Genomic DNA, 25,072 nt, shown 5'->3' on the forward strand with positions numbered 1-25,072 from the left:
AGAGAGAGGGAGAGAGAGGGAGAGATTTAAGGAGGGGAGAGATGCATTTGTTATTTTTGTAATTATAATTTAATTTTTATAATTATAGTTTAATTTTGATAAAATAAAAAACTTATGCAAAAAACCCAAACCCTAATAAAAATGTTCATATTGATGAAATTATAATATAAAAAATTAATTTTAATTAGGGTTAGGGTTAGGGTTCGATTAGGGTTAGGGTTAGGCGAGGGTTAGGGTTAGGGTTAGGGTTTGGGTTATGATTAGGGTTAGAGGAGGGTTAGGTGAGGGTGGGGGTGATGGTGAGGGTGAGGGTTAGGGTTAGGGTTGGGGTTAGGTGATCGAGGGTGGGGTGAGGGTGAGGGGTGGGCTAGGGTTAGGGGAGGGTGAAGGTGAGGGTGAGGGTAAGGGTTAGGGTTGGGGTTAGGCGAGGGTTAGGTGAGGGTGGGGGTGAGTGTTAGGGTTAGGTGATCAAGGGTGGGGTGAGGGTGAGGGGTGAGGGTTAGGGTTAGGTGATGGTGAGGTTGAGGTTGAGGGTTAGGGTTAGGGTTAGGTGAGGGTGAGGGTAGGGGTGAGGGTGAGGATAAGGGGTTAGCGTAACTATTATATCGCTAATTATTCGGAAACTACACACACCGTACACTCATATTTTTGAGTCGTAGAATACCCCGTCCAATAAATACTATATATAATCTCTTTATTTACTTGTCACATACGCGTACAGGATCGTTGGCGGATACGAGACCATCTTGTTCGGTCCGATAACTTTTTTGTACGCGTATGTGAGAGGGGGCTTATATATAAATATTTATTGGATCTGTCCAGTTTGGACGGGTTAGGTATGTAAACATTGCGTGTATATGTATTTACTTGTGTTCTTGTGTACTTTCTTTTTGTCAGAGTTTCGGCGACGCTTACTCGTTGTTCTCCGTGTACAAATTACGGAGGGATATGCATGAGTATATCCTTCCCACTATAGTGTACTCGGAGAACAGCGGGTAGGTGCTGCCAAAATTTTGACGAATTAAAAGTACACTTGAACACACGTAAATACATATACATGTCACGTTTACATACCTAATGGGATAGAAGCCTTCCTCTGACAGCCAGTCACACATGCGGTCCTCTGAACACATGTTTACATCCCTAAATTAAAATGATATATGTCGGGATATGCTCACTTCCATTAATTTTTAAATTATAGATGCGGACACTTCCTGACAAATCGTTCATGAGCATACCACGTGATCGAAGACATCTAGACACCCGGTACAAGGATGGGATAAAAGCTTTCTTAGCCTACTCTGACACAAACCCTCTACGATCTCTAAGCGGGTCGATTTTTTATCCTTGTAAGAATTGCAAGAACGGTAAAATGCTCGCTAGGAGTGACGTAAGTTTTCATCTGTCAATCAATGGATTTGATAGCTCTTATGTATTTTGGAGTCATCACGGTGAAGGCGTCCTGGTGATGCAATCAGAGAAAGAATTCACTGAAGTCAGCAATTCGACAGTTGACACGGCTGATATGTTAGAAGATATTCTTGCAGCGCCGTCGGTGAGTGATGTCAACACTAATGATATGTTTCAAGATGTAGATCGATTGATGAGACTTGTTGAAGAAAACGAGTCACCGTTATACGAGGGGTGTAAGGAGTTCACAAGGCTTTATTTTATGCTGAGGCTTATTCATATCCAAACACTCAGTGGGATGGTTGTTACACATTTTGAGATGTTATTAGATTTGCTGAGGAAAGTCATTCCAGGCTGCGAGAAAAGCATCCCCGCGACCTATTATGAAGCTCACAAGATTGTTGATACGCTGAGGCTTGATTACAAGAAGATAGACGCCTGTCCTAACGACTGCATCTTGTACAATAAGGGTAATGAAGCTCTGGAGGAATGTCCGACGTGTCATGTATCACGTTGGAAAAGAGAAGTTGTAAGCATATCCGAAGGCAGTGCATCCAATAAGCAGAACAGAATCCCTGCGAAGGTTCTCCGATATTTTTCAATTATTCCTAGGCTGCAGCGGTTTTATATGTTTGCCGAGCTGGCTGAGAATATGCGATGACACTCGACCGACCGTAAAGAGGACGGGAAACTAAGACATCCTGCGGACAGTGAGGCATGGAAGCACATTGACCGTATATACCCCGACTTCGGTAAAGAGTCTCAGAATATTAGGTTGGGGCTTGCTAGCGATGGATTTAATCCGTTTAGATTAATGACCTCTGCTTGGTCTACCTGGCCAGTGTTGCTGACACCGTACAACATGCCGCCGTCGATGTGCATGAAGCAACCATACATGATACTGTCACTTTTGATCCCTGGAAGATATTCTCCTGGAAATGACATCGATGTTTTCCTCCAACCATTAATTGACGACCTGAAGCTTCTCTGGGAAAAAGGTGTCAGCACTTATGATGCTTATGGTAAGGAGTCTTTCTGTATGCGGGCAATGGTCATGTGGACAATTAATGACTTCCCGGCATACGCTAACCTGTCTGGATGGTCGACGAAGGGTCAGATTGCTTGTCCGATTTGCATGTCAGACTATGAGAGAAAGTTCCTAAAGTATAGCCGTAAGTTTTGTTATTGGCAACACAGAAGATGGTTTCCTATAGGGCACAAGTTCAGTAAGTTAGTAGGAAAGTTCGACGGCAATCCAAAAAGTAGACCGGCACCACCAAGGCTGACCGGAGAAGAAATATTTGAGCTTCTACATCCTTTACCTAGAAAAATATTTGGAAAAAAAAGATTCAACAAAGAAAATCCATTTGGTGTTAGGAGAAAAATATTGAAGCAAAAATGGAAGGGAAAGGGAAAATCAAAAGGAAATAAGCCTCGCAATGTCCAGTCGCATGAGCGTGTCTCAAAAGGCACCGAACTTCCGCATGGATGGTCAAAATTCAGCATATTTTATCAGCTGCCATATTGGAGAAGTTTAAAAATACGTCACAACTTGGATGTCATGCACATCGAGAAGAACATATGCGAGAATCTCTTGAACACTTTGTTGCAGGACGGGAAAAAATCGAAAGATGACTTAAGGGCACGTCGAGACCTAGCAGAATTGAACATTCGTCCGGAACTGCAAGCTATAGATAAGGGCGACGGAAAGTTTGAACTCCCAGCCTCCCGTGTCACACTGTCGAAGGATGAGGTCCACAATATGTGTTTATTTCTAAAGTCCGTGAAGACACCGGATGGTTATGCTTCAAACATTTTAGCAAATATGCATATTGAGGACATAAAGATTTTAGGACTCAAGACACATGATCATCATATTCTATTACACCAACTTATCCCGGTTGCGTTGCGACATGCTGACAAGGAACTCGCGATGGTGGTAATAGAATTCTGCGGTTTCTTCAAGCAACTGTGCTCTAAGGTGATTGATGTGAGGGAGTTTGAAGACTTAGAGGGACGTGTTGCTAATACACTGTGTAAAATGGAAATACTATTTCCACCATCATTCTTCACGGTCATGGTGCATCTGACAATACATTTAGCATACGAAGCCCGCATCGCAGGACCAGTTCAATATCGCTGGATGTACCCCGTGGAGAGGTATTTATTATTATAATATTCATTTAATATTTGTCAAATTACGATTCTCAGTTCTATTTTGTCACAAATCATGAAACTATATGCTTGTAGGTATTTGGGTTTCATGAAACAACTGATGCATAATCGTGCACATCCTGAAGGGTCGATCGCAGAGAACTACATAAGTAACGAGAGTTTGAATTTTATCTCTCGTTACTTGCGGGGCGTAGAGACAAGGCTGAACCGTCCCCAACGAATAATTGACGGTACATTCTACAATGATCGTGGGGAGAACACTAGATTCCCCAGAATGGAGCTAGATCAAGCCTACACATATATCCTGAGCAATGATACTACATTTAACATATACGCGGCGTAAGTATTTAACTGTTTGAATCAGATTATATCACCTCACAATAATTATCTCTATTTAACCGTTATAAATGCTTCTTGTCTAGGCTTCACATCCGACATGTCCAGACTAATCTTAAATGCAGAACAAAAAATAAGAGAGTTATGGACACACTCTAGACAATTCCCTGCATGGCTGAAGAGTGAAGTAAGATCTTTTTTACATTTCTGATTCGTATATCAAATATATGTGCCTGTCAACAGATATGTAAACTATTTGCTTCTTTTCTTAAAGGTTGACAAACGGATTACAAATGTGATTAACCTGTTTGAGAAAGTTTGTTTATATGCCAGAGGTCCTTCTAATGTGGTTAAGCATTATGGAGGCTACTGTGTCATCCCTGATATTAATCGGAGGGCTGTGATCCGATGGGAAAACGGAGTGCCTGTCGGGGCCTTTGCCAATGCTTTCAATAATTTCCTTGCCGCTTTAGCCAGGAGACACGATTTCTTCAACATTTTTTTGACGTGGAAAGCGCAGCGGATTGATGCGCTGGTGGCTTGTTGGAGATATATATGTGTGAGTCATTTATTTCAATTTTCATCATTATTAGTTATTAGTTTATTATTATGTTTAATACACTGATTTGTATCTATTTTTTCTTTATATGCTTAAGCGATTTTTCTTTCTTGATGATAATATTTGTGCCTGGACGTACTGCTTCGGGCAAATCAATTTATCGTTCAAGAGATGGCTGTTTGAGGTAAAGAAAAAATATTTTGTCCAAATAACAGAAGTTTGGGAGCGATTCTGGCATCTTGACGAGCGTGTGAATGGAGTAGATTTTTTTGCACTTTGCGATTACTGGGGCACGGCTGAAATTCAGGTATTATTGAAGTATATATTTTTAATTTATTGTTTGAATTTCTATATTGTTTCGATTTGATATTGTTTTGCAGGCTCAAGCTGAAATAGCAAGGAGGAATCGCAACGCGCCTCGTAGTTACGAGCATCACGGGGGCTCCAGGTCCTTCAGCCTGCAATTAGAGCTTGAGATATATAATATATTAGCTTTTAAGTTGAGTATAATTTATGTGTTATGGGTTAATGATATATTTGAATAAAATAGGGAAGGGGAGATCTCAGACATTTTGCAGATCGTATTCTGACTTCCTGGAGCCCGAATTACGCCGATGAAGAGAAGAAAGCAAAGAATAAGGATCTGTGTGTAAGTAGCAGTTCATTTATATATTCAATTTCATATCAATGCACCATTAGTAAGTCGACTTGCCCGGGTTGTTTTGATATATCGCAGGAGAAATTACATGCCAAGGTACAGGAGGAAATGACTCAGTCTCAGATCTGTTCTAACACTCCTGGCCGGCTAAGTAGAGAGGAGGAGGACTCCATCATCGAGACGGTCATTGGACCCAGTAGGAAGAACAGATACCGGTAGAGAGGATCCGAACAGAGGCTGCACGAGTCTAGTAGCACCTACGAGTCTGCAGCACCACAAGGAACACCAGGAAGTAGTTCATATCAAGACTCGATGGAGCAGCGATTAAAAGCAATTGAAGATTGGCAGTCGCAGCAAATAACATATCAGCGGGTTGCAGAGGAAGAACGGAGGCGCCGGGAGCAGACCGTATTGGAGTTCACACAATTCATGTCGACTCTGCCTCAGGAGGCTCAGGAGGCATATAGGAGACGGTTTCTGTCGTCACAGGTAATATATATACTTTGCTTTTTTTTAATTAGATGATATCGTACATACTGATACACACTGATACAAACTGTTACACACAAACCCTAACTCTAACCCTAACACAAACCTCAAAATATATACTTATAATGTTTTTATGTGATGGTGGTGTTAATGGTGTATGCGTGCGTAGTGTTGGTGGTATTGTTTGGTGGGTTGGTTGGTTGGTTGGTTGTGGTGTTGTTATGGTGGTTATGTGATTGGTTGTGGTGTTGTGTTGTGGTGGTCGTGGTGGGGGGGAGGAATGGGGATTGGGTGTTGATGGTGGTGATGGTAGTGGAGGGGGGGGAGGGGGTGTGTAGAGTGTGATTGGTTGGTGGGTGGGGGCTTTGGTCGTGGTTGAGGATTTGTGGTGGTGTTGTTGTGTTGTGGTGTGATGTGTGGTGATGTGTGGCGATGTGTTGTGCAGTGTAGTGTTGTGTTGTGTTGTGATGGTGTAGTGTTGTGTTTGTTGTGTTGTGGTGTTGTGGTGTTGTGGTGTTGTTGTGATGTTGTGGTGTTGTGTTGTAGTATATTTATATTTGCACTTTTATTAACGTTTACACATACTTGTTAACATTTGATTTATATTTACAGGCCAGGACTTCTTCACAAGGTACAGCCTGGGATAGTCATAATGCGGCTGGTGTTGAGGATGAGGATGATGATGATCAGGAGGATTGATTGTCCTTAATATAACTTTGCAAACAATTTCTTGTGTTGTATAAACAATATTTATTATGTACCCGTCGAGAAACTTTTACTTGCTTTTATTGAATTAAATGTGTGATATATGCGTGAGATGTGATATTTGCGCGAGATTGAATATTATACTGTTGATTGAACAGGTTTTTAAAAATTATTATCGTTATTGTACAGGGTTTTTTCAATTTTCAAAATATTTTCCAAATTCCTTTTTTAAAAGTTTTAGCGACAGAAATTCCGTCACTAAATTAATATTTAGCGACGGAAATTCCGTCACTAAATTAATATTTAGCGACGGAAAACATGCACGAAATCATATCTGACGAATTTAAAAAAATATTGGCGACGGAATTTACGTCGCTAATAAAGTTTTAGCGACGGATTAATCGTCGCTAAAGTTTTATTAGTGACGAAAAATCCGTCGCAAATATTTTTTTTAATTTTTAATTTTTTTAAAATAGCGACCATTTTTCCGTCGCTAATAAACCGTCGCTAAAAAATTAGCGACAGAATTTTCGTCGCTAAAAGTGTTTTCAGGGACCCCTGTAATAGCGTCGAACTTTTAGCGACGGAAATTTATTTTTTCCGTCGCTAAAAGTTTTAGCGACGGAATATCGACTTATAGCGACGGATTTTTCCATCGCTAAAAATAAAAAATCCAACAGTGATCTAGGAATTACTACTGACGCCACTCCTCTTAGGACAACCCCGTCTCTCACTACACACTCCTCTCGGTGTACAAGTGTGATACAACGTGTATCTCACAATCAAGCTCAATTACAATAAAATGTTCTCTAATTGGATGAGAACTCAATGTAAGCTCAATCTCACAAGTCACAAACCCACAACCCAATATATAATGTATGAAATGCTACAAGCTCAAGTAGGGTGTGTGTGATAAAATGAGTATAAATAAAATCTAACTCAGTTAGCAAACTAGCAATAATAAGAATATAAAAATCAATAATAAAATTGCTAGAGAAAAGAGTTAGAAAAAAAATATAAAAATCAATAATAAAATTGCTAGAGAAAAGAGTTAGAAAAACTTCTCTATAAACACAAAGAGGTTGAAGAAGATTGAGGATGAATTCCTCAATTGAAAATGCAAGCCTCCTATTTGTAAACTCAAACTTAGAAACTTAAACAAACTTTAAAACACTTTAAACTCCTCTATAAAACCCTCTTCAAAAACTTAATTCTGATGAGAACAATAGGGATTTATATAGGAAGAAAAACCAAGGCACAAAACCCAAACAAATCCAGCAAAAAGACAAAAAAATAGAAGGCTGGAAAAACTAGCCGTTGGGCCGTCAGTCGACTGACGGGTTTCATCAGTCGACTGATGAGCTGACCGTTGTAGGCATTTACCATCTCATCAGTCGATTGACGACCTTTATCAGTTAACTGATGGATCATCAGTCGACTGACCAGTCGACCAAAACAAAACAGAAACTTTTTGATGATTCCAGGCACATTCTTCAGTTGACTGATCAGTCGACTGATAACAGGTTTTCAGCTTGTATTGAATAGTAAAAACCAACTTTGAAGAGCTTTAAAAAATAGCAAATAAATTTTAAAAAATGTAAAACTTTGAGAAAAGTTTATAATCATGAATATGAACATGTTAGAAAAGGAATTTTTCAAATTACTCTTATCATTTGTGAAAACTCAGAAATATTCAAAAGTGCTAAAATACATGTTTTTCAAATACGTTGTTTTTACCATTTTAGCTCAAATCAAGTTCTAAAAACCTGTGCAATCGTTTCATGGACATAATAAAAGATGTTAGCATAGTTTGTATAGTCCAAAATATATTTGAATATATTTTGCATAAAGACACCTATTTTCATGAAAATTCATAAATGTAATGTGTGTGTATATTTGAGCTTATAGAATTAACACACATTATACAAACCTTAAACTAATTTACCTAAGCTTGATAGATCTTCATTGTAGTTTGTCTTGGTAAATATGCGGATGAAGCTTGAACTTGGATCTTGACTAGTATGCATAGACTTCATTCTACTATTCCGCCAATCCTCCATTTGATGTGATCGTGAATGCTCAATTCATCCAACCTCCAACTTATTATTTGTCTAAAATACCTAATAAGAAAATATAAACACTAGACAAACAGTATTAGAAATTATTTGTAATCATCAAAACAATATTAGAAGATGTAGGCTTATAACATGAGACCTAACAATATAACGCAAAATATCAAGTAATTGTTAATATATGTCTATTAAAACTCACGAAGTACCTATTAATGTACATTAACTCTTAAATTGTTAAATTTTAACTTTCTTTGTTTAATGTTTTTAGTTCTAATAAAATTGTAGTATATATTTTACTAATTTTTTAGTTCTAATGTTGCAAGAAACTTTTGTATAAATCCTAGCTCCAACAAACCTACGTAGCCTTTCTCAAAAAACTTATGAGTGCTCGGGTTATTTAAGATCCAATTACGAGTGAGTCCATCCCTTAAGACATGAGTGATCAAAGAGCCCATTAACATCGAAAGAGCTCAGCCGCCTTTGTTCTTTCATGTTCTTGCTCATTAACCACAATCATAGTGGTCCATGAATATGTCGTTATTGTAGTCGGTCTCTGTCATTATACTTTATATGGAACAACTAAAGGTTAATAGTTAATCAACTATATTTCACATGTACAACACAAAACTTAACATTTAAAACAATAAAGATAACAGTTACTCAATTATACTTATATGGGAACAACTAAATATTAGTAGTTAATCGGCTATAGTTCACATGTACTAGGTAAAACTTAATAGTTAATAAACAAAACTTAACATTTTAAAGAAAAAAGTTAACACTTACCCTACTATACTTAACATGGAATAGTTAAACGTTAATAGTTACTTTGCAATAGTTTACTTGTATTAGGTAAAACTAAATAATTAATTTACTGAATATTTATACATCCATTATTTTAAATGAATATTTTTGTATGTAGTCTTTTATTTTTTTTAATTATCAACGCATCATGTACAAACTACATATAATTTTCAAGCCAACAAAATGACCTATATACAATAAAATTTTAAACAAAGATTAATCCACTCAACATCTCTTCTCTTCCTTTCAAAACACGGTCCCCATCTAGTATCCACAAAGTCTTCGATAAAGTAAATACAATTGCTTCTCACTCTAGGAACATCTCGGCTAGATATACACGTAGACCAATTAATTGCTTCCAATAAACAGAGCATAATCACACAATCCTTTTCCATGGAGCTTGAAGACAGAATGACATTTTTGTAAATTTCTTCGGGTGAGGATATTGGGAAGAACTCGAGTATAGTGGAGATTGGAGGGAGTCAGATTTGGGATTGAGTGATGGGATTGAGCAGTATCATCTCCAATCGGTCATCGGTGGTGACCAACCAACCGTCGGTGGAGCCCATGCAAAGTTAGTAGCAGAGTGGAGGATTGCCAAGGAGGAAGGAGGATGAGGAAGGAGAAGGAGATGAGGAAGAGGGTCGTCGGTGGATCCCATGCAGAGTCGGCGACGGACTGGAGGTTCGGGGAGGGAGGAAGGAGGATGATAGAGGAGAGGATGAGGAAGGAGAAGAGGAAGAGGATGAGGATCGTCGGTGGAGCCCATGCAGTGTCAGCGACAGACTGGGGGATCGCCGAGGAGAAAGGAGGAAGAAGGATGATGAAGGAGAAGGAGGAAGAGGATGAGGAAGGAGAAGGAGAAGAAGGGTAAATTTCGATTTTTTTAGGTCAAATATGGATTAATCATGAGCTGGAGTGACTGCGCCACATTTTTTGAAAAACTTGGGAGCTGCAGCACATTCCCAAAATTACGAGGGGCTGAGTACATTGCGTTTTGAATTTGGGGACTTGAGATAATTTTTCCAAAAAACAATCAAAAAATTTGGTGGTATATAAAAAAACACTTTTATGAACAAAATCATAAATCCTCTTCTCTCAATGGAAAATCCTCAGTCGACGGCTCGAAAACTAATTCCAATTGTAAGTCATTTAGATTCTTTTTACTAAATTTGTTATTTATTTAAATTCCAATCTCAATCTCACAGAATTATCTCGTACGTTTTTATTTTTATTTTTATTTTCATTTTTTTCACCAGCTGATTGCTTCATCGGTTCGAAGATGCCAGATCTCGGGAGTTCTCTGTAGATTGACAATCTCCCTTAAGTTTTTCTGCGATTCAAACCCTAAATCTGTTCGCATTTCAAGTAAGATTAAAGAATTTTGAGTACTTCGATTTGATTAGGGTTTTACTAGTGTGCAATTATCTCGTAATTTTGCAATTCCTTTAATTTACTAACCCTAGAAGTTGGTTATCTTTTTGGATGTTCTTGCGAATAATTTTTGCCACATTTTAGCAGAATTTATTTGTGATTCAGTGGTTTTGAAGAGTTCGTGATTTTCAGAGCAAATTCAAAAATTCCTCTCTGATTCCTTGTCAGAGGTCAGAAGTCCCGTTTCATTGATAAGAAAATAATAATAAAAAGTTACATGAAGCAGACCATAAATTTTCTCAAAAAATAAAGTAGACTTTAAAAGAGAAACAAAGTACAATACCAAGAGTGATCATTAATGTAGTCCTGGAGGATTTCTCGTCATCTTTTGTCCAGGTACATAAGAAACAACAATCTCGTTTAATCCAAGCTACATTGTTGGATTTGGTCATCTTCTCTTTGAATTCAATACACAGTATATCTACATACAATTAAAATTCCTCACTGAGTTGAGTTCTTCTTCTTCATGGTTGGGCTTGGTTGATTCCTCTATGATTCTAGCTTTTCATGGTCGTATTTGAACACTTAGGCCTGTTTGGATGGAGGGTAGAGAGGGGGAAGGGAAGGGAAGGGAAGGGAAATTTCATTTTAACCTTGTTTGGGAGTTTCATTTTGGAGGGTAGAGGAGGGGAATGGAGGGGAAATTTGGCCCAAATTCTTACACCCCAAATTGGGGTGTAATGGAGGGGAAGGGAAGGAAGGGGAAAAATTCCCCTTCCTTCCCCTTCCTTCCCTTCCCTAAGTAAACTCCCAAACATTAGTCTTAAGTTGCTTAATACTTAAAACAAAACTGAAGCACAGAGAAATGTCAACTTGAGAAGAGCATGTTAAACTATAAACTTATCATCATTTGGGTTGATGCTAATTGTGTTTCATTAGTTACGTGCAATGTACTGAATAATAACTTTTTGATCAGTTTCTGATACTGGCATTGGAAGCAGTTTGGTAGAGTTCCAGGAACTGGAAGTAGAGAGGCTTGGTGTCTCCGACAAATGGGGTAATCACTGAGTTATCTTCTGCTTTGCTTATCAATTTGTACTTTCCTTCACTTCCATATACTTTTTTTGAAAGATTTGTTTTGTTGAATGTGGAGTCGTATATTAGCTTATTTTGACGTGTTATTTGATATACAATAGAGTTTTTTTTGCATATATACCCTCAAATATTGTATATTTGCAAAATTACCCCTCAAATCTTGATATTGCTAAATTACCCCTTAATTTTCTCAATCGAGCTTTTCTATCCCTCACACTTAGCAGTTTTAGTTTTAAACAAAAAAAATATTGCAAACTTATTGGCAATTATTAAATTTTTTAAGTTTTGTACTTTTCAATAACCAAATTTGTTAAGTGGAAGGAGTAGAGAAACTCAATGCGAAAAATCTGGAGGGTAGTTTTGCAAATACCAAGATTTGAGGGGTATATTTGCAAATATGGAAGATTTGTGGGTTATATATGCAAAAAATCTATTTAATAATGAGAGAAGTCATCTTATTTATGACAGAATTGAATAATAAAGAACTTGTCAAGACTAGATTATCATCACTCGTTGAATTTTAGTTGCCGCTGTGCTTGTTTGTCTAGACCTATCTTTAGTTTCAATGCCCTAATAACTACGATCTTTTCAGTTTTCCTAACCGGAACTCTTATGGCTGAGTTGTACTACATAGGATACCTGGACACTTCATCTAGCTCCCGTATCCGTGTCTGTATATGTGTCCATGTCTGTGTCTGACATTCTTTGGATGCTTCTTGAATATATACATACATTTTCAGACATATACTCAATTATATTACACATGCTTCAGTGCAAAATATTTGTGATACACTTCTTGAATGTATATTGCACACTTCAGCTGAAATTTTGCTACTCATTGGACTCGGGACAGACTTGTTTCATGACATACCTAGTTCATATGTATGATTTAAATGTCGTTTGGGTATCTAGTTTTAAAAAGAGCCATTTTTTTATTTATAATCTACTCAATTAAAGAAACATAGAAACACTATAAGGATTTTAGTTCTCATAACATATGAATGAAAAACAATATCGATCTCATGTAGGTTATTAATTTTAATATGTATGTATATAGTCGTATCCCCATATCCTAACTTTTATAGTTTTTAAGTGTCCCGTATCGTCCATATCCTCACTTGCGCCTGTATCCATGTTACCATTAGCCAAAATTCTCCCTCATTTTATCTAACCTTTAACGTCTTACAGTTACATTCATCATCTTATATCCTGTATCCTAGAATAATTTCACTCATCTATTTGACATTCTCATTTCACAACAGATTTCTTGGAGATGTTCTGAATACAACATTCAGATTCATAGAAGTTGCTGGTCTTAGAGCCACCTTACATAAAGTTTTCATAGAAGTTGCTGGTCTTAGAGCCACCTTACATAAAGTTTTCTTTAATTTTAGCTATATGACAATCACATAATCCTTCACAATCTCCTTGCATTTTGACCAGCATGCTTTTATTATGTGAACTACACCCTCTTGAATCTCATCATTGTGATGAAAGCTTGATCCTTAAATATTAACAATAATTTATCCTAGATATTTATTGAGCATTATTCTTCACTATGGTCTCTTTTCTTTTCAGAGTATTTGTAGAGTTTTGTTCCTTGTATTTCATTTTCTTTGTGCTAATTCTAAATCCTCCATAGTCTAGTGATTCTCTCTGCTTTTCTACCTTGGAAATTATCCTTCTTTAATCTTATCAGCTAATACTATATCATGAGCAAACAAAACACACCATGAGTCATCGTCATGAGCCTTATTAGTTAGTACGGTTGTTAACTGCTGCAATAATGCTTGCACAGAACAGATACTAAACATATAAGCCTATGACAAAATTTTCAAAGTTCAAATTTAGTAAACGATAATAGAGGAGCTTGTTAGTTAGAGGGGACAAGAAAGGGGTTTAAAAGGAGACACATCACAAGTTTTAGACTTGAGCTGCAGACACACACACAAAAGTATATGCTGATAATACTTCCACTTAGCTTCTTAATGGGAATAATCATTGTTCATTCATTCTACTCGTCAACGACGACACCAAATAGGAGAAAAAGAGAAGGAGCTCTAGTTAAGTAAGCAGGCAATCTCATGTCTCACCTCATGGTTCTTATATTTGTTCCCCTTTTTGCCAATCATGTAAGTGTTGACAATATGTTTCTTATGATTGCAGATGGTATGATCTCCGTTACAACTACTGGTAAGTTGTTTGTTTGTCTTCTTATGCAAAAAGGAAAGTTGCAGATATGTTTTCTAAATTCTTATTTTTGCTAGGTTAGACTAGATCTCTTCCTACAACATTCAGAAAGTACTGTACTTGTTTAACACACACATACACGTTACTTGACCAGATTAGTAGAGCTACATTCACTCATGCATACAAACATTTTACGAAACTAGAACACTTACAAAGTTTTAATTTTTTTCCAGGTTGTCTTTAAATATAACTCTTCACACCTGATATCTTTTTAACTTATTTTGATATAGGTCCCTAACTAAAATCATATTTGAATATTGGTCCTGCACAAATCCATAATTTTTTGTATCAGGCCCTAATAATTTGAAGTCCACTTCTTATTTAATAGTCATCTTTAAGGTAAGCAGTCTTCTGTTGTATCTTAGTAGCTGCTCCATTTTTATGCGTGTTAATATCTTCTCCGTCAACCTCTGTTCCCTTCTTCCTTCGGTCCTTCATTCCTCACCATTATACTACTTAAAAACAAGAAAAATGAAATACAGGGAAAAAACACTAAAAAAAGTCATTCGTATTTCCTCCACCGTTTCCTTTTGATCAGGAGTGTAATTAGATGGCCCTCTCACATGCAACTCCTTAATGTTCTGTATAATGGAATTTATTGGATATCTGTTCATGACTTCATATCATCATCATGATCACTGATCGAACCTAATATAACACAGGCATCTAATGATTTGCTGGCATAAACAATAGAGTAGATTGTGCATTAAATATTAATTCATAAATTGATTGGTAATTATACGACCCATGTGGTTGTCCTGAAATTGCCCTCAGGGATAAATGACAAGGAAATCCACCACTATCGTTTGAATTTGAATGCATCCAAAACAAAGTTAAAAAGGTTGCCTCCCACAGAGAAAAATTGTGGGACATTCAGGCATGTACCTCATCCTTTTTGTTTAATGGTTGATGTCTTGAGAGCATTCTTGTTGATATATTGCTTGGATATTTCATTGAATGTATTGTAATATTATCCACTGTAGTGGAACAGAAGTGGGTCTGTCAACCTTGGAAGAAGATAAGGCTGATGAACTCATGGCATGGGTTGTTCACTTTATACAAAAGGTTAATCCCTAACCATACACCACCATTGTAGTAAATTATGCTTTTGGTACACAACACATGCACCTTAGTAAGAGAATTCAACTTTGTGGTGCCATGCATGTGCAACTGTTATGATAGGTGGATATATCCTTTCTACCTGGTTGTATTTGTTTATTTATTCCTTCAACATAATTCCCAGTCTCTATAATGTTGCTACTGCCCACTTAAAAACTTTTATCATTGCATTGCTACAGTGACCCAAACGTATGGCGATGCATGAGTTTCTGATTGAGAGATAAGGTTAGGTGGACCCTCATGCCTAAACACCAAGTCAAAGATTTGTTTACATTAGGAATTAAATATAGCTTGAAGAACGTAATTTAGATTGCAAGAAACAGGATATAACAGCATAAAAGGTTTTTTTTTTCCTGAGATGAGATACTTGCCAATCCTTTTTTTTTCTAAGGAAAGACACTTGCCAATATTTAAAAAGGAGTAGTGATATGTAGGGACGTATGACAATACCAGAAGGAAGAAAAACGCCTATATCTAGCCGTTCTCTTCTTCCGTTGCTCTAGTTACCTTGTTGGATTTTATGCACAAGGAGCTTCGTTTGAGTATCATGTTCCAGCACATAGGTAAAAAACAGTACAATTTTAAGGCCAATATGTTTCATCCTTGGATACCACTTCACTGTTAGCATTGTTTGGAACACCTTGATTAGAAATTCAAATATTTATGTCACTCTTCAAATATTTTGAACCTAACAGGTCTCCATTGCTTGATATGTAGAGCAGAATTCAGGACGTTCCAATGAAAACAAACTTATACCAAAATTCCTTTCAACAATACCAATCATCACAACACCAGGTCCTTCAATAATTATGATCTGCATCTTTTAGTATGGGGGACCTCCATACGGAGTAGCAACCTAGAAGTATTGCATTTGAACCTGAACCTGAATCTTTGTTACTTGTATATTTCTTCAGTTATTCTGTTTACTTCCAGCCAGTTTCTTATAGGAATGTCTGGCACTGGCATAACAAACTTGTTTTTTTGGCTGGTCAATCCTGATGTTCTGATGAGCCGTGTGTTGGTATTAGGGGTGCAAGATCATATCCGTGCCCGCGGATATATCTGTAACCGTATCCATTAGGATACAGATATGGTTACTCAAAACTAAAGACAATAGGATATGGTTACGGATAAGGTTATGAAATAAAATACCTGGATCTTTGTCCGAAATATTCGAATATATGTTGATCATACAACTACAATTGTTTCAGTCCTTAGATTAATGAATTTGTGACTAATTTCAATGATCAAGAGATAAAATTTTAGCTTTTCAAATATAACAAACATATTAATGGACTCTCTTGTATCGTATCAACTATATTTTTCAGATTTTATTTGTTCCTCATATCCGTTATGTAAGCGCATATATATCTGTTTCTGTATCCATATCCGATTTTAGCAGATATGGATATGAGTTTTCCTTACCTAGGCATATCAGTATTTATATCTTTATCTGTGATTGGCAAGTGGGTATGGATAAGGCAAGTATCATGTCCGAGCCGTACCTGGACCGTTTGCGCCCCTAGTTGGTATCATAGTGCTTGGTCTGTCAGTTTAACATGAGCTGCCTGTCAGTTGTACCTCGAAAGTAGCAGTTAATATTTCCAGCTGCTTGTCAAGTCTTTGCTCTTAATTTCCGTTTCCTCACTCTACCTTTTCTTTATTTTTGTCTTGCAGATGCTCGTATTAAAAGATGAAGTAAGTTTACCTGCTATATATCTCATTATGTGACATTGACAATTTATTTATTTATACGTTTTTTTTTTGGCGTTTAGCTTGTCTTTTCTTCCGACCTTAGAATTAGGTATCATTTTTTGGATCTCTTTTACACTGCAACACTGATAATTAGAAGCAGGAGTTCTATATGCTTTAGTGCTCCGGTGTATTATTGTTTAGGATGCAAAACATGCCAACTTAGATAGCATTTTCTTAGTGTTCCCTTTGATGGTGCATTTTGCCCCCTTTCTTTCTCATTACTTTTATTCAATAGTTATCCATACTCGAGAATATCTTTTGCTATGATCTAATCTTCTATAAGAACCAACACATTTTATCTGTCAGTCTTTGTAAATTAATGGATCTAAAAGATTTCAAAGAAGTGTGATGCACATGGACTGATATATGATATGCTTGCAAGTTCAGGTCAGTGTGGGGAGACAGCTTTTACTAGTGCATTGCATGCTGTTTAACTTGTAGGGTATTCACTATTGATTTCGTATTTATACTATTTGTTATTGGTTACATATTGTTTGACAAATAAATGCACTTTGAAGGGCTTTGAGTTGTGGACTTATAAGGTACTAGTGTGCACCCCGTGCAAAGCACGACCCCCTATTTTTTTAAGTTATGCATTTTGAACTTACCTCCTCTAAGTTTTAATACATTTAATTTGATTATTGTATGCTTAAAATTAAAAATTATATCTACTCCTCTAAGTAGGAGGATCCAAGTTTTAATATATTTGATTTAGAAATCATATCTACTCATTTATACTTAGAGGAGGATCTAAGTTTTACTACATTTGATTTGATTTGCTGTTTATGATACAGTAAAATATTGTAGCAAAAACAGTAACTTCAAAAAATTAGTGGGAGATTTGATTTACTATTTCAGGTACGGTAATTTGCTGCAGCAGACGAACTGGGGTCAATTCACTATTCACAGCACAGTAGCACTGTAGCAAACTGTACATGAATAGTGATTTTTTGGATGTAGATATGAGCTTCCCCCTCAATTGGTCTTTTATGCTTCAGTAATTCCTTGCCCAGAAGCTTAGTACTAACTTTATAGAGGTCAATTTGATAGACTTGCATAATTTTGTTAAAGTTTTTCCATTGAGCATTCTCACTATTGAATTGTGCTTCATACCCATTCCAACAGGAAACAATCTTAATATTTGTGAGAGGAGAACAATGAAGAAGGTTAGATGACTATAAGAGTCCTGGAACCTTCCCAGTCTTAGACAGCCTCCTTCCGTTGTTTTTTCTGTGCATGTGACTAATAAGTTCAAGTGGAGGCGGATGGTAATTCAATGAGAGACTTTCAATGTTAAAGATCGTCTTGCCATAAACCTCTATGGTCTGTTGGCACATAGCTACAGACTTTCACTTGATTATCTTTTTCCTGGTTCTGTTATTTAAACCATACAACCAAGGGCAGTGCTTCAAAAATTCCATTTTGCATGAAGGAATCTCATGCCTAATATGAGTCTGAATGTGCATGTACGCTTCCTTCCCTCCAAATCCAAGTCAGCTCGGAGTATTAGTCAGTTACTTCATTTATGCTTTCCTGTCAAAATTTCAGTCACCCGTGATGTTGTGCTGTTCACATACTGATATGTTGAATTTGCTGATCTTATTGTAATTGCTGCAGCTTTCCATAGATTTTCCATTTTCTGTTTGCAGAGATAAACTACATAATAAAAGTGTTCTTAGATATTCTAAAACCAGGCCACATCATCTGATAATAATCCACTGTGATACTCTGTTATTTTTAAGGTTCTTTGCCTAACGAAAACTATGACTCGCATCATACAACATGCTGTGTTGCAAGACAGTGGAGAGTTATATGGTGCTGTCAAGGTTGATATTGTCTTGTTCTATCATTATTATTGTCTTCATACGATACCTAGTAATGATCTCAATTCTCAAGCAAAACATGAAAGCTATTGTGGAATATGATCTGAGATCTAGATTATTGGCAACAGATAGACCATAAAAGCTAGTTTCGTGCACGTGTATATTGTTCATTTTGCAATTCGAACAATTCCTTGGTTGGTGATTGGGATATAGACTTATGATTACCATCTTTTCAAGTTTTTTCCTAGAATTGTGAGTCAGTGCTAAATGGTCATCTTAAGTGTTGCTCAACATGGCTAAAGTGAACTTTGCTTAATTTCAAAGTGGTAAATTTCACTTCTCCTTAACCAGATATTAATAATGGGTTCAGATTGCCCACCTCTTTATATAGCTCTCAGAGAATTATGTTTGTATGAGTGCACTGCAGTGAGCAATTCAGACATCATACATACTGTTGAAAACCATCATATGTTTGCTTAGTTATATAGTGATTAGCTATCAATACATTACTGTTATCGCTTTTTTTTTCTGTGCACGGTCAACATTTCATTTATTGAGGTTGAATGCTCACTTCAGCTGAATAATGAATATTCTTTTAAAATCTGTGTTTTTCCTCAGAATGTTGCCATTGAACTTGTAGCGGAGCATATAGACGGTCAACACTCAAGACGTGATCATCTTCTTCAACAAAATGATGACAATTCCCTCCCCATATCAAGTTCATGTATTGAGCGCTTAGCTTCTGGCCTTGAAAATTATGTGCTCAAGCATGGAAATATTGTAGAAGAGAACTGCCAGACATGTGCTGCCAAAAGGTTAGTTTTCATATATTAAGTAGTTACTTGTATTTAGCTCATGATATCTATTTTTTGCAGCTTCTTCATGTATAGTTCTATTTAAATAGAGGAATATACAATAAAATGAGGATAAAAAACGAGTTCATCTTAAAAAAATTAGGGACTAAGGGCAAGATTAATGTCCATTCAGATGATATGGACTTGTGCAAGCGAAATTGCACAGTTAGTGGCAGGATCATAATTGCATGAGAAGCTAGGAGCTTGGTAGACCAAAATCAACATGCATTACGAAACAAACGAACAAGAAGATATGTCATTGCTGATTTAAAAGGTATCCCTTAACAAGGCTGAACAATAAAGAGGGCACTTATTTATTTAATTGCTCATTAAATTTTCTTTTGTTTCTTGCTCGCTCACCCTCTCTAATGTCCTGTATCAATATTTTATGTTGCCAAGATCACTATTGAGTTAGAGGTTTATTTGCTGGTTCCTCTTATTGACATAATTCGTATTCGTATTGTATGCATAATATACGCATGACTCTCTAATTTTTTATTATTCCATATTCTGTCTTATAGGGAACATTTAAAGGTTGGAACTGGACAAGCAAGCAACACAGGAAATGGTAAGAGTGCAGGACATATCGTGGATGTGGCGATTGTGATAGCAACCATGTCCTCAGAACAGTGTTGTTGGAGGGCAAACTCTTCAGTGACACAGGTTAACCTCTTTCAGTACTTGCCTTCTCTTTCAACTCATTTCACATCCTTCATTTATCTCCAGAAATAGAGCTTGACCTTTCACTTTTTAGTTAGATCAGGCATTATTTCATGCTTAACTTCTTTTCGATATATATTTTGGTAATGTCATCGTGAAGTCATACGCATAACTCATCATGTACCGATTTGGAAATATCCGTTGTATAATAGTTATTCACTTTTCTTTTATTTATATATGTTGATTTTTTTAAACATTCTTTGATACAATTAGGACCAGGTATGCATGCCCTTTTTGCTCGATGAGTAAAACCTGTAGAATATGAACCTAGTGTACCGTAAATGCAATTTTTTAATATGGTCCTTCTAACATTATGCTTTCCAGGTTTTATATTTTCAGGACTTCTCGCTGGCATCAATCTCAGATTCATCATTAAGTGCACTGATATCTGTCAACTGGCAAAATTATGGTTTGAAACTGAAGAGCAATTTTGTTGACAAAGACAGTCATGCTGTACTTGAATGGGATAATATACCATTATTTTCTCATATTGATATTGCCATTCACAGTTATAATAAAGGTATCCGGTATCACATGATTTATATCATGATATATGACATTCTCTAGTCATGATGCTCCTCAAATAAAATCATGAACAGTTACATGTTAGATTGTGGTATATTTTTTCCTTTCTCTTTGGACAGTTGTAAATTCCTTATTCATCTTTCTAAAGTAACAACGTTGCAATCACGCCAGAAGACTGCAGCTGAAAGAGCCCTTATTAAGAAAGCAGTTAAGAATGCTATGGATGACCTGAAGGCAAAGGATACTGGACTTTTTCTCAGCTCAAATGCTTTGAAGGTAAAATTAAATCCTTCAATTACTTTTTATGATGTTTCATAGTTCATGTATATTATGTCTGTGTTTGTATTTCTCATTCTTCACTACGTTAAGAAGCCTAACAAATGACGGTGAATGAGATGAATGGATTTAGGTCTCTTTACACAAAAGTTAAATGTTAAGCCACTAGTGGGTTCTGTCTGGATAATGATAAATAGATGTGTGCTTTAGTATATTGACAGCCAAAAGTTTTTCTCTCCCATAGTCCCTATTGATTTTGGAGACTAGGATTTGAAATTTACATGTATGCATCTTGCTAGTTATTTGAGACATGTCAGAATTCACTGACCAATATGTTCTCAGTCAACAGGTTAAAATGTATCTATATTTAGTAAAACATAAATCAGAACTTAGGGTTAACACACGAAGTGCATTTCTATTGTCAGATGCAAATATTTATCAACATAGTGCAACTGATACAACTTGATTATTGCACAGTGGTCCAAACAAAAGTAGCTATTTGTACCCATGTTTTATCAAATCATGTTTTGACCTGCTTAAACACTCTTGTACCAGTATTATTACTATAGACATTAAGTTTGCATGCAATGCGATATAGTGTTTGACCTAATCTTATTTCTCTTTCCCCCTATTCTCTTAAAAAAGCTGTTGGGTTAACCCTGCTCTTGTTTGAAATTATGTTTATCTATTTTTACTATTAATGCATTCAATGTATTGGTTTGTAAACATTAATGTGTGAAATATATAGTATTCTTGATATTTTCCGTATCTGATAATGAGATGCTGACATTATAAAAGCAAAGTTCGGAGTTGGGGTTCTGACCTCCGATGAATATTTGTTCTAATGTATATAAGAAGTGTAGTGCTATTCAAACTCGAGCCTTCTACAATCTAGCTCAAGGGTTCACGACATGTAAAACCTATGTACAGTAAATGAAATAGGTCCTAGAAGTAATTCGTAAGGTGGATTTGAGATAGGAAGTGTGGGTAAGAAAAGTGTTCATCATATAGAACTTAAAATTGCTTAGTAGTAGTTTGGGTGAAACTAGAGTTTCACTTATCAATGCTGTACTTCAGAAATCGAAACCATTCATGAGCCCAGAAGTAAGAGGGTTAATTGCAGATGCACCCTGTAGGAGGTTTAGCTACATATTACCCTTGTTTGATTTTATTAGCAATAGCACATACATCCCTTGGTCACGTTGACAGCATCACTTCTTCATTAGTTTTAAACTCCTGTTGGAATCACGTGATGATTAAAGTTAGACATTTGCCAAGAACATTCCCATGTGATTCCTACTATAGTTTGCAGTTTGAAAACTATCGAAAATTTACTGAGATCGTAGGGTGTATGTTCTGATAAAATAAAACATAGATTGTAAGTTGCTAAATCCTCAATAGTACAGAGGATGCAGCCAATCTTTTTTCATTTCTAATGCATTACAGGTTCGGCAATATGTTCCCGAACTTTCAAGAGCAATTGCTGGTCTGATCACATCATCAAACGATTGGGATTTCCAAAGCGAATGTGCTTCATTGCTTGGGTTGGACTCAGATGAAGCTGATCAGGAGGAAATTGTTGAATCTTGCATCAGGGATAAGATTGTTGGAATCATAGAGATTAATGATAGAAAAGTAAAAGGAGAAAGAGGTACTGCTCCCTGCCTCTTTGAAAGCGAAAGTCTGTATGAGGAAGAAGAGTACCCAGACGAAGATTGTGATGGCTTGGAGGAAGAAGATTTTAGTGTATTGGATGATTTTTAGGAGTACTTTAGTTATTGTTCAGTTGATCAACAATATATAATAGTTTGATTTTTTTTACCCCATATTATTGTTGTTCATGTGAGTAAAATCTTTGAAATGCAGTTTTCAGATTTTCTCATTGATGTTATATAATCTGACTGAACTCAGACTAAGAAATACATGCAAGAAGTTCATAGAGATTCTGCCAGTCTTAATTTCATCAGGCCATCAAATGAACAGAATTTACATCCTATCTATATTTCAAGATGTATTTATTTCTTGTGCATCGTTTCACCCGGTGTTTTTTATTCATAATGAAAACCAGTAATAAAGGAGATGCATCTTTGCCATTTAGTTGCGCCAGGAGATTTTCTGTGAAGAGACGGTCATGGTTTCACCCAGTTTTTTTTAGCATGCATTAATTAAGAAAATTCACTATTTTACTAGTCCCTTTAGATGGAGCACTTTTATCTATGAAAATGATTTGGTTTTTAGTTTTGAAACAACAATTAATAAAGATATTATTATTTTAACTTTACAGAAAAGAGTTAAGGTTTAACTATGCACTGCACATGAAGTTAGCATCAAAAACTGATTCTCCTTTGGCGCTATGAGATGAACGATTTTAAAGGAAATTCTATTCTATATACACAATCATTCAACATACGCAGTGCAGACAATAATAATGAATCAAGACTAGGATCCACCACATACAATTTTACTTGAAGCGATTACACTATGGTCTACTGCCCAAAGCAAACAATATATAACCTTGCATACTTCAAACATTCTCATTGTCATCAGTAGCCGCTTGCCATGAGAAGAGTAAAGAATCCAAATTACTTTTGTACCAACGGGATACTTGAGGTGAACGGTTTATGAATAAAATGAAAATGTAGTACAACACCGCACCAAGTATCAAATGAATACAGAGAGAGCACCAAAATGCCCATATTGATCAGCCTGCTACCATTAAGTACAATATTCAGCTTTGAATCGGGGAAAAACATCCAATCGGTAAAAGAAGCAGATGACATTAACAGGAAAATAACAAGTGCTCAAAGAGCGAAAACATCTCCAGATTTTTCAGAAAACAATTATGGATATACCCATTGCAAAGCATCCTAGTGCTACCCATGGGCTTAGTCGTTCACCTGAATCATGAAAAAAGTATATATATCATCACAACAAGGTTACCAAACTGAACATGACATCTTAAGAGAATAAAGATGAGCCGCAATAAAAAGAAAACTTCTCGTCAAATTTAAACAGGCTTTTTCTTTATCAAGAGGATCCAAGAGTCCTCGCAAGAGATTAAGCAGATATGTGGCAGTTATGACCAATAGAAATATTTGTTTCTGTGGCAACATGAGTATCAGTTACGTCTTACTATTACTAAGAGTTGGAACATAGGGACATTTGGGATATAAATGCAATGGGTTTTGGCACAACTCTCGATGACCATGGTCATCCTTCAGCGAGGTGCACCAAAGTTTAATGTATTCAAAGAAAGAGATTGGCCTCAGCAAAATACATTCCTACTGGATGGCAAACCAGTATTCAGACATCTATTAATCTACAAGGAAACATCTAGTTTGAGCGTAGGACAACCATTGTGAAGTAGGCAAAAGCAAAAACAAGACAGAATCAATAGCATTAAGTTCATATTTTATTGCACAATTGAGTACCAACACTAATTAGTTCACTCTTAACATTGCTGGATTTATTCTATGGGTCCACAACTTAATTAAATATGTACTGAAGATATATCTGAAATATGCAAATGAATGTGCGCTGTATTGATGAAGTAATAAACACATATATTGTATTGCAAAAGTCTAAATAATTAGAAAACAATCTAAGCCATCAACATTCTCGACTTACCACGTTTTATGTAATTATATGTTCCACCATCAATTTCTTTATCATATAACTATCTAAGCATAACATTTCTACAAGTAGTTATTTATACTACTTTCCTGTGCTAACAAAAGAAATTGAAATGTAGCAGAGAACATAGTCAATCAGATGAAGAAAAAAGACATACCTATTCTAGCAGCTTTCCAGAAGAAGCCACGGAACCTGCCAAAATAAAATCTTATGAGAAATTTAATCACACAGACCCATCAGTTAGCCTGCACAACATTTACTTATGCATACAAAATAGAATGGTTATATGCTGCTTTTATCAAAGGTTTGATAAGGGTAGCATGTTTAATAAGAACCTCCCCCTTAATAGAGCTGGGTGTGAGTCAGGGCATGCGCGCGCACGTGTTGGTGGGTGGTTTTTTTTGGGGGTCAGATTTGGTTTTTTTTGGGGGTGGGGGGGG

General features: G+C 36.4%; 2 protein-coding genes across 9 annotated transcripts in view; one reads left to right on the plus strand and one right to left on the minus strand.

Annotated features, from left to right (window-relative positions):
• LOC109828965 (type 2 DNA topoisomerase 6 subunit B-like) lies at positions 10,269–22,825 on the plus strand. Of its 8 annotated transcripts, none has more exons than XM_020395987.1 (13): positions 10,269–10,351; positions 10,468–10,576; positions 10,730–10,812; positions 11,559–11,639; positions 13,844–13,870; positions 14,702–14,804; positions 14,911–14,992; positions 16,724–16,744; positions 19,243–19,439; positions 20,000–20,141; positions 20,523–20,718; positions 20,872–20,999; positions 22,446–22,825. In XM_020395987.1, exons 5-13 carry the CDS (start codon positions 13,849–13,851, stop codon positions 22,761–22,763), a joined length of 1,209 nt encoding a protein of 402 aa, XP_020251576.1. In that variant the 5' UTR covers positions 10,269–10,351; positions 10,468–10,576; positions 10,730–10,812; positions 11,559–11,639; positions 13,844–13,848; the 3' UTR covers positions 22,764–22,825. The 8 variants fall into 8 exon arrangements, with proteins under 8 accessions (XP_020251576.1, XP_020251575.1, XP_020251578.1 ...); XM_020395986.1 differs by having other exon boundaries at positions 10,748–10,812; XM_020395989.1 differs by lacking the exon at positions 14,702–14,804 and having other exon boundaries at positions 10,748–10,812.
• Positions 23,569–25,072, minus strand: part of LOC109828967 (protein kish) — a 4,293-nt gene continuing 2,789 nt past the window's right edge. Inside the window, exons 4-5 of the mRNA XM_020395992.1 lie at positions 24,790–24,824; positions 23,569–23,896 (exon numbers count right to left, since the gene is read on the minus strand). Of these exons, the coding sequence (XP_020251581.1) occupies positions 23,829–23,896; positions 24,790–24,824 (103 nt within the window). The 3' untranslated portion in view covers positions 23,569–23,828. The remainder of the gene's footprint in view (positions 23,897–24,789; positions 24,825–25,072) is intronic.

The sequence above is a fragment of the Asparagus officinalis genome, chromosome 1 (assembly GCF_001876935.1).
Source record: "Asparagus officinalis chromosome 1, Aspof.V1, whole genome shotgun sequence".
Lineage (NCBI taxonomy): Eukaryota > Viridiplantae > Streptophyta > Magnoliopsida > Asparagales > Asparagaceae > Asparagus > Asparagus officinalis.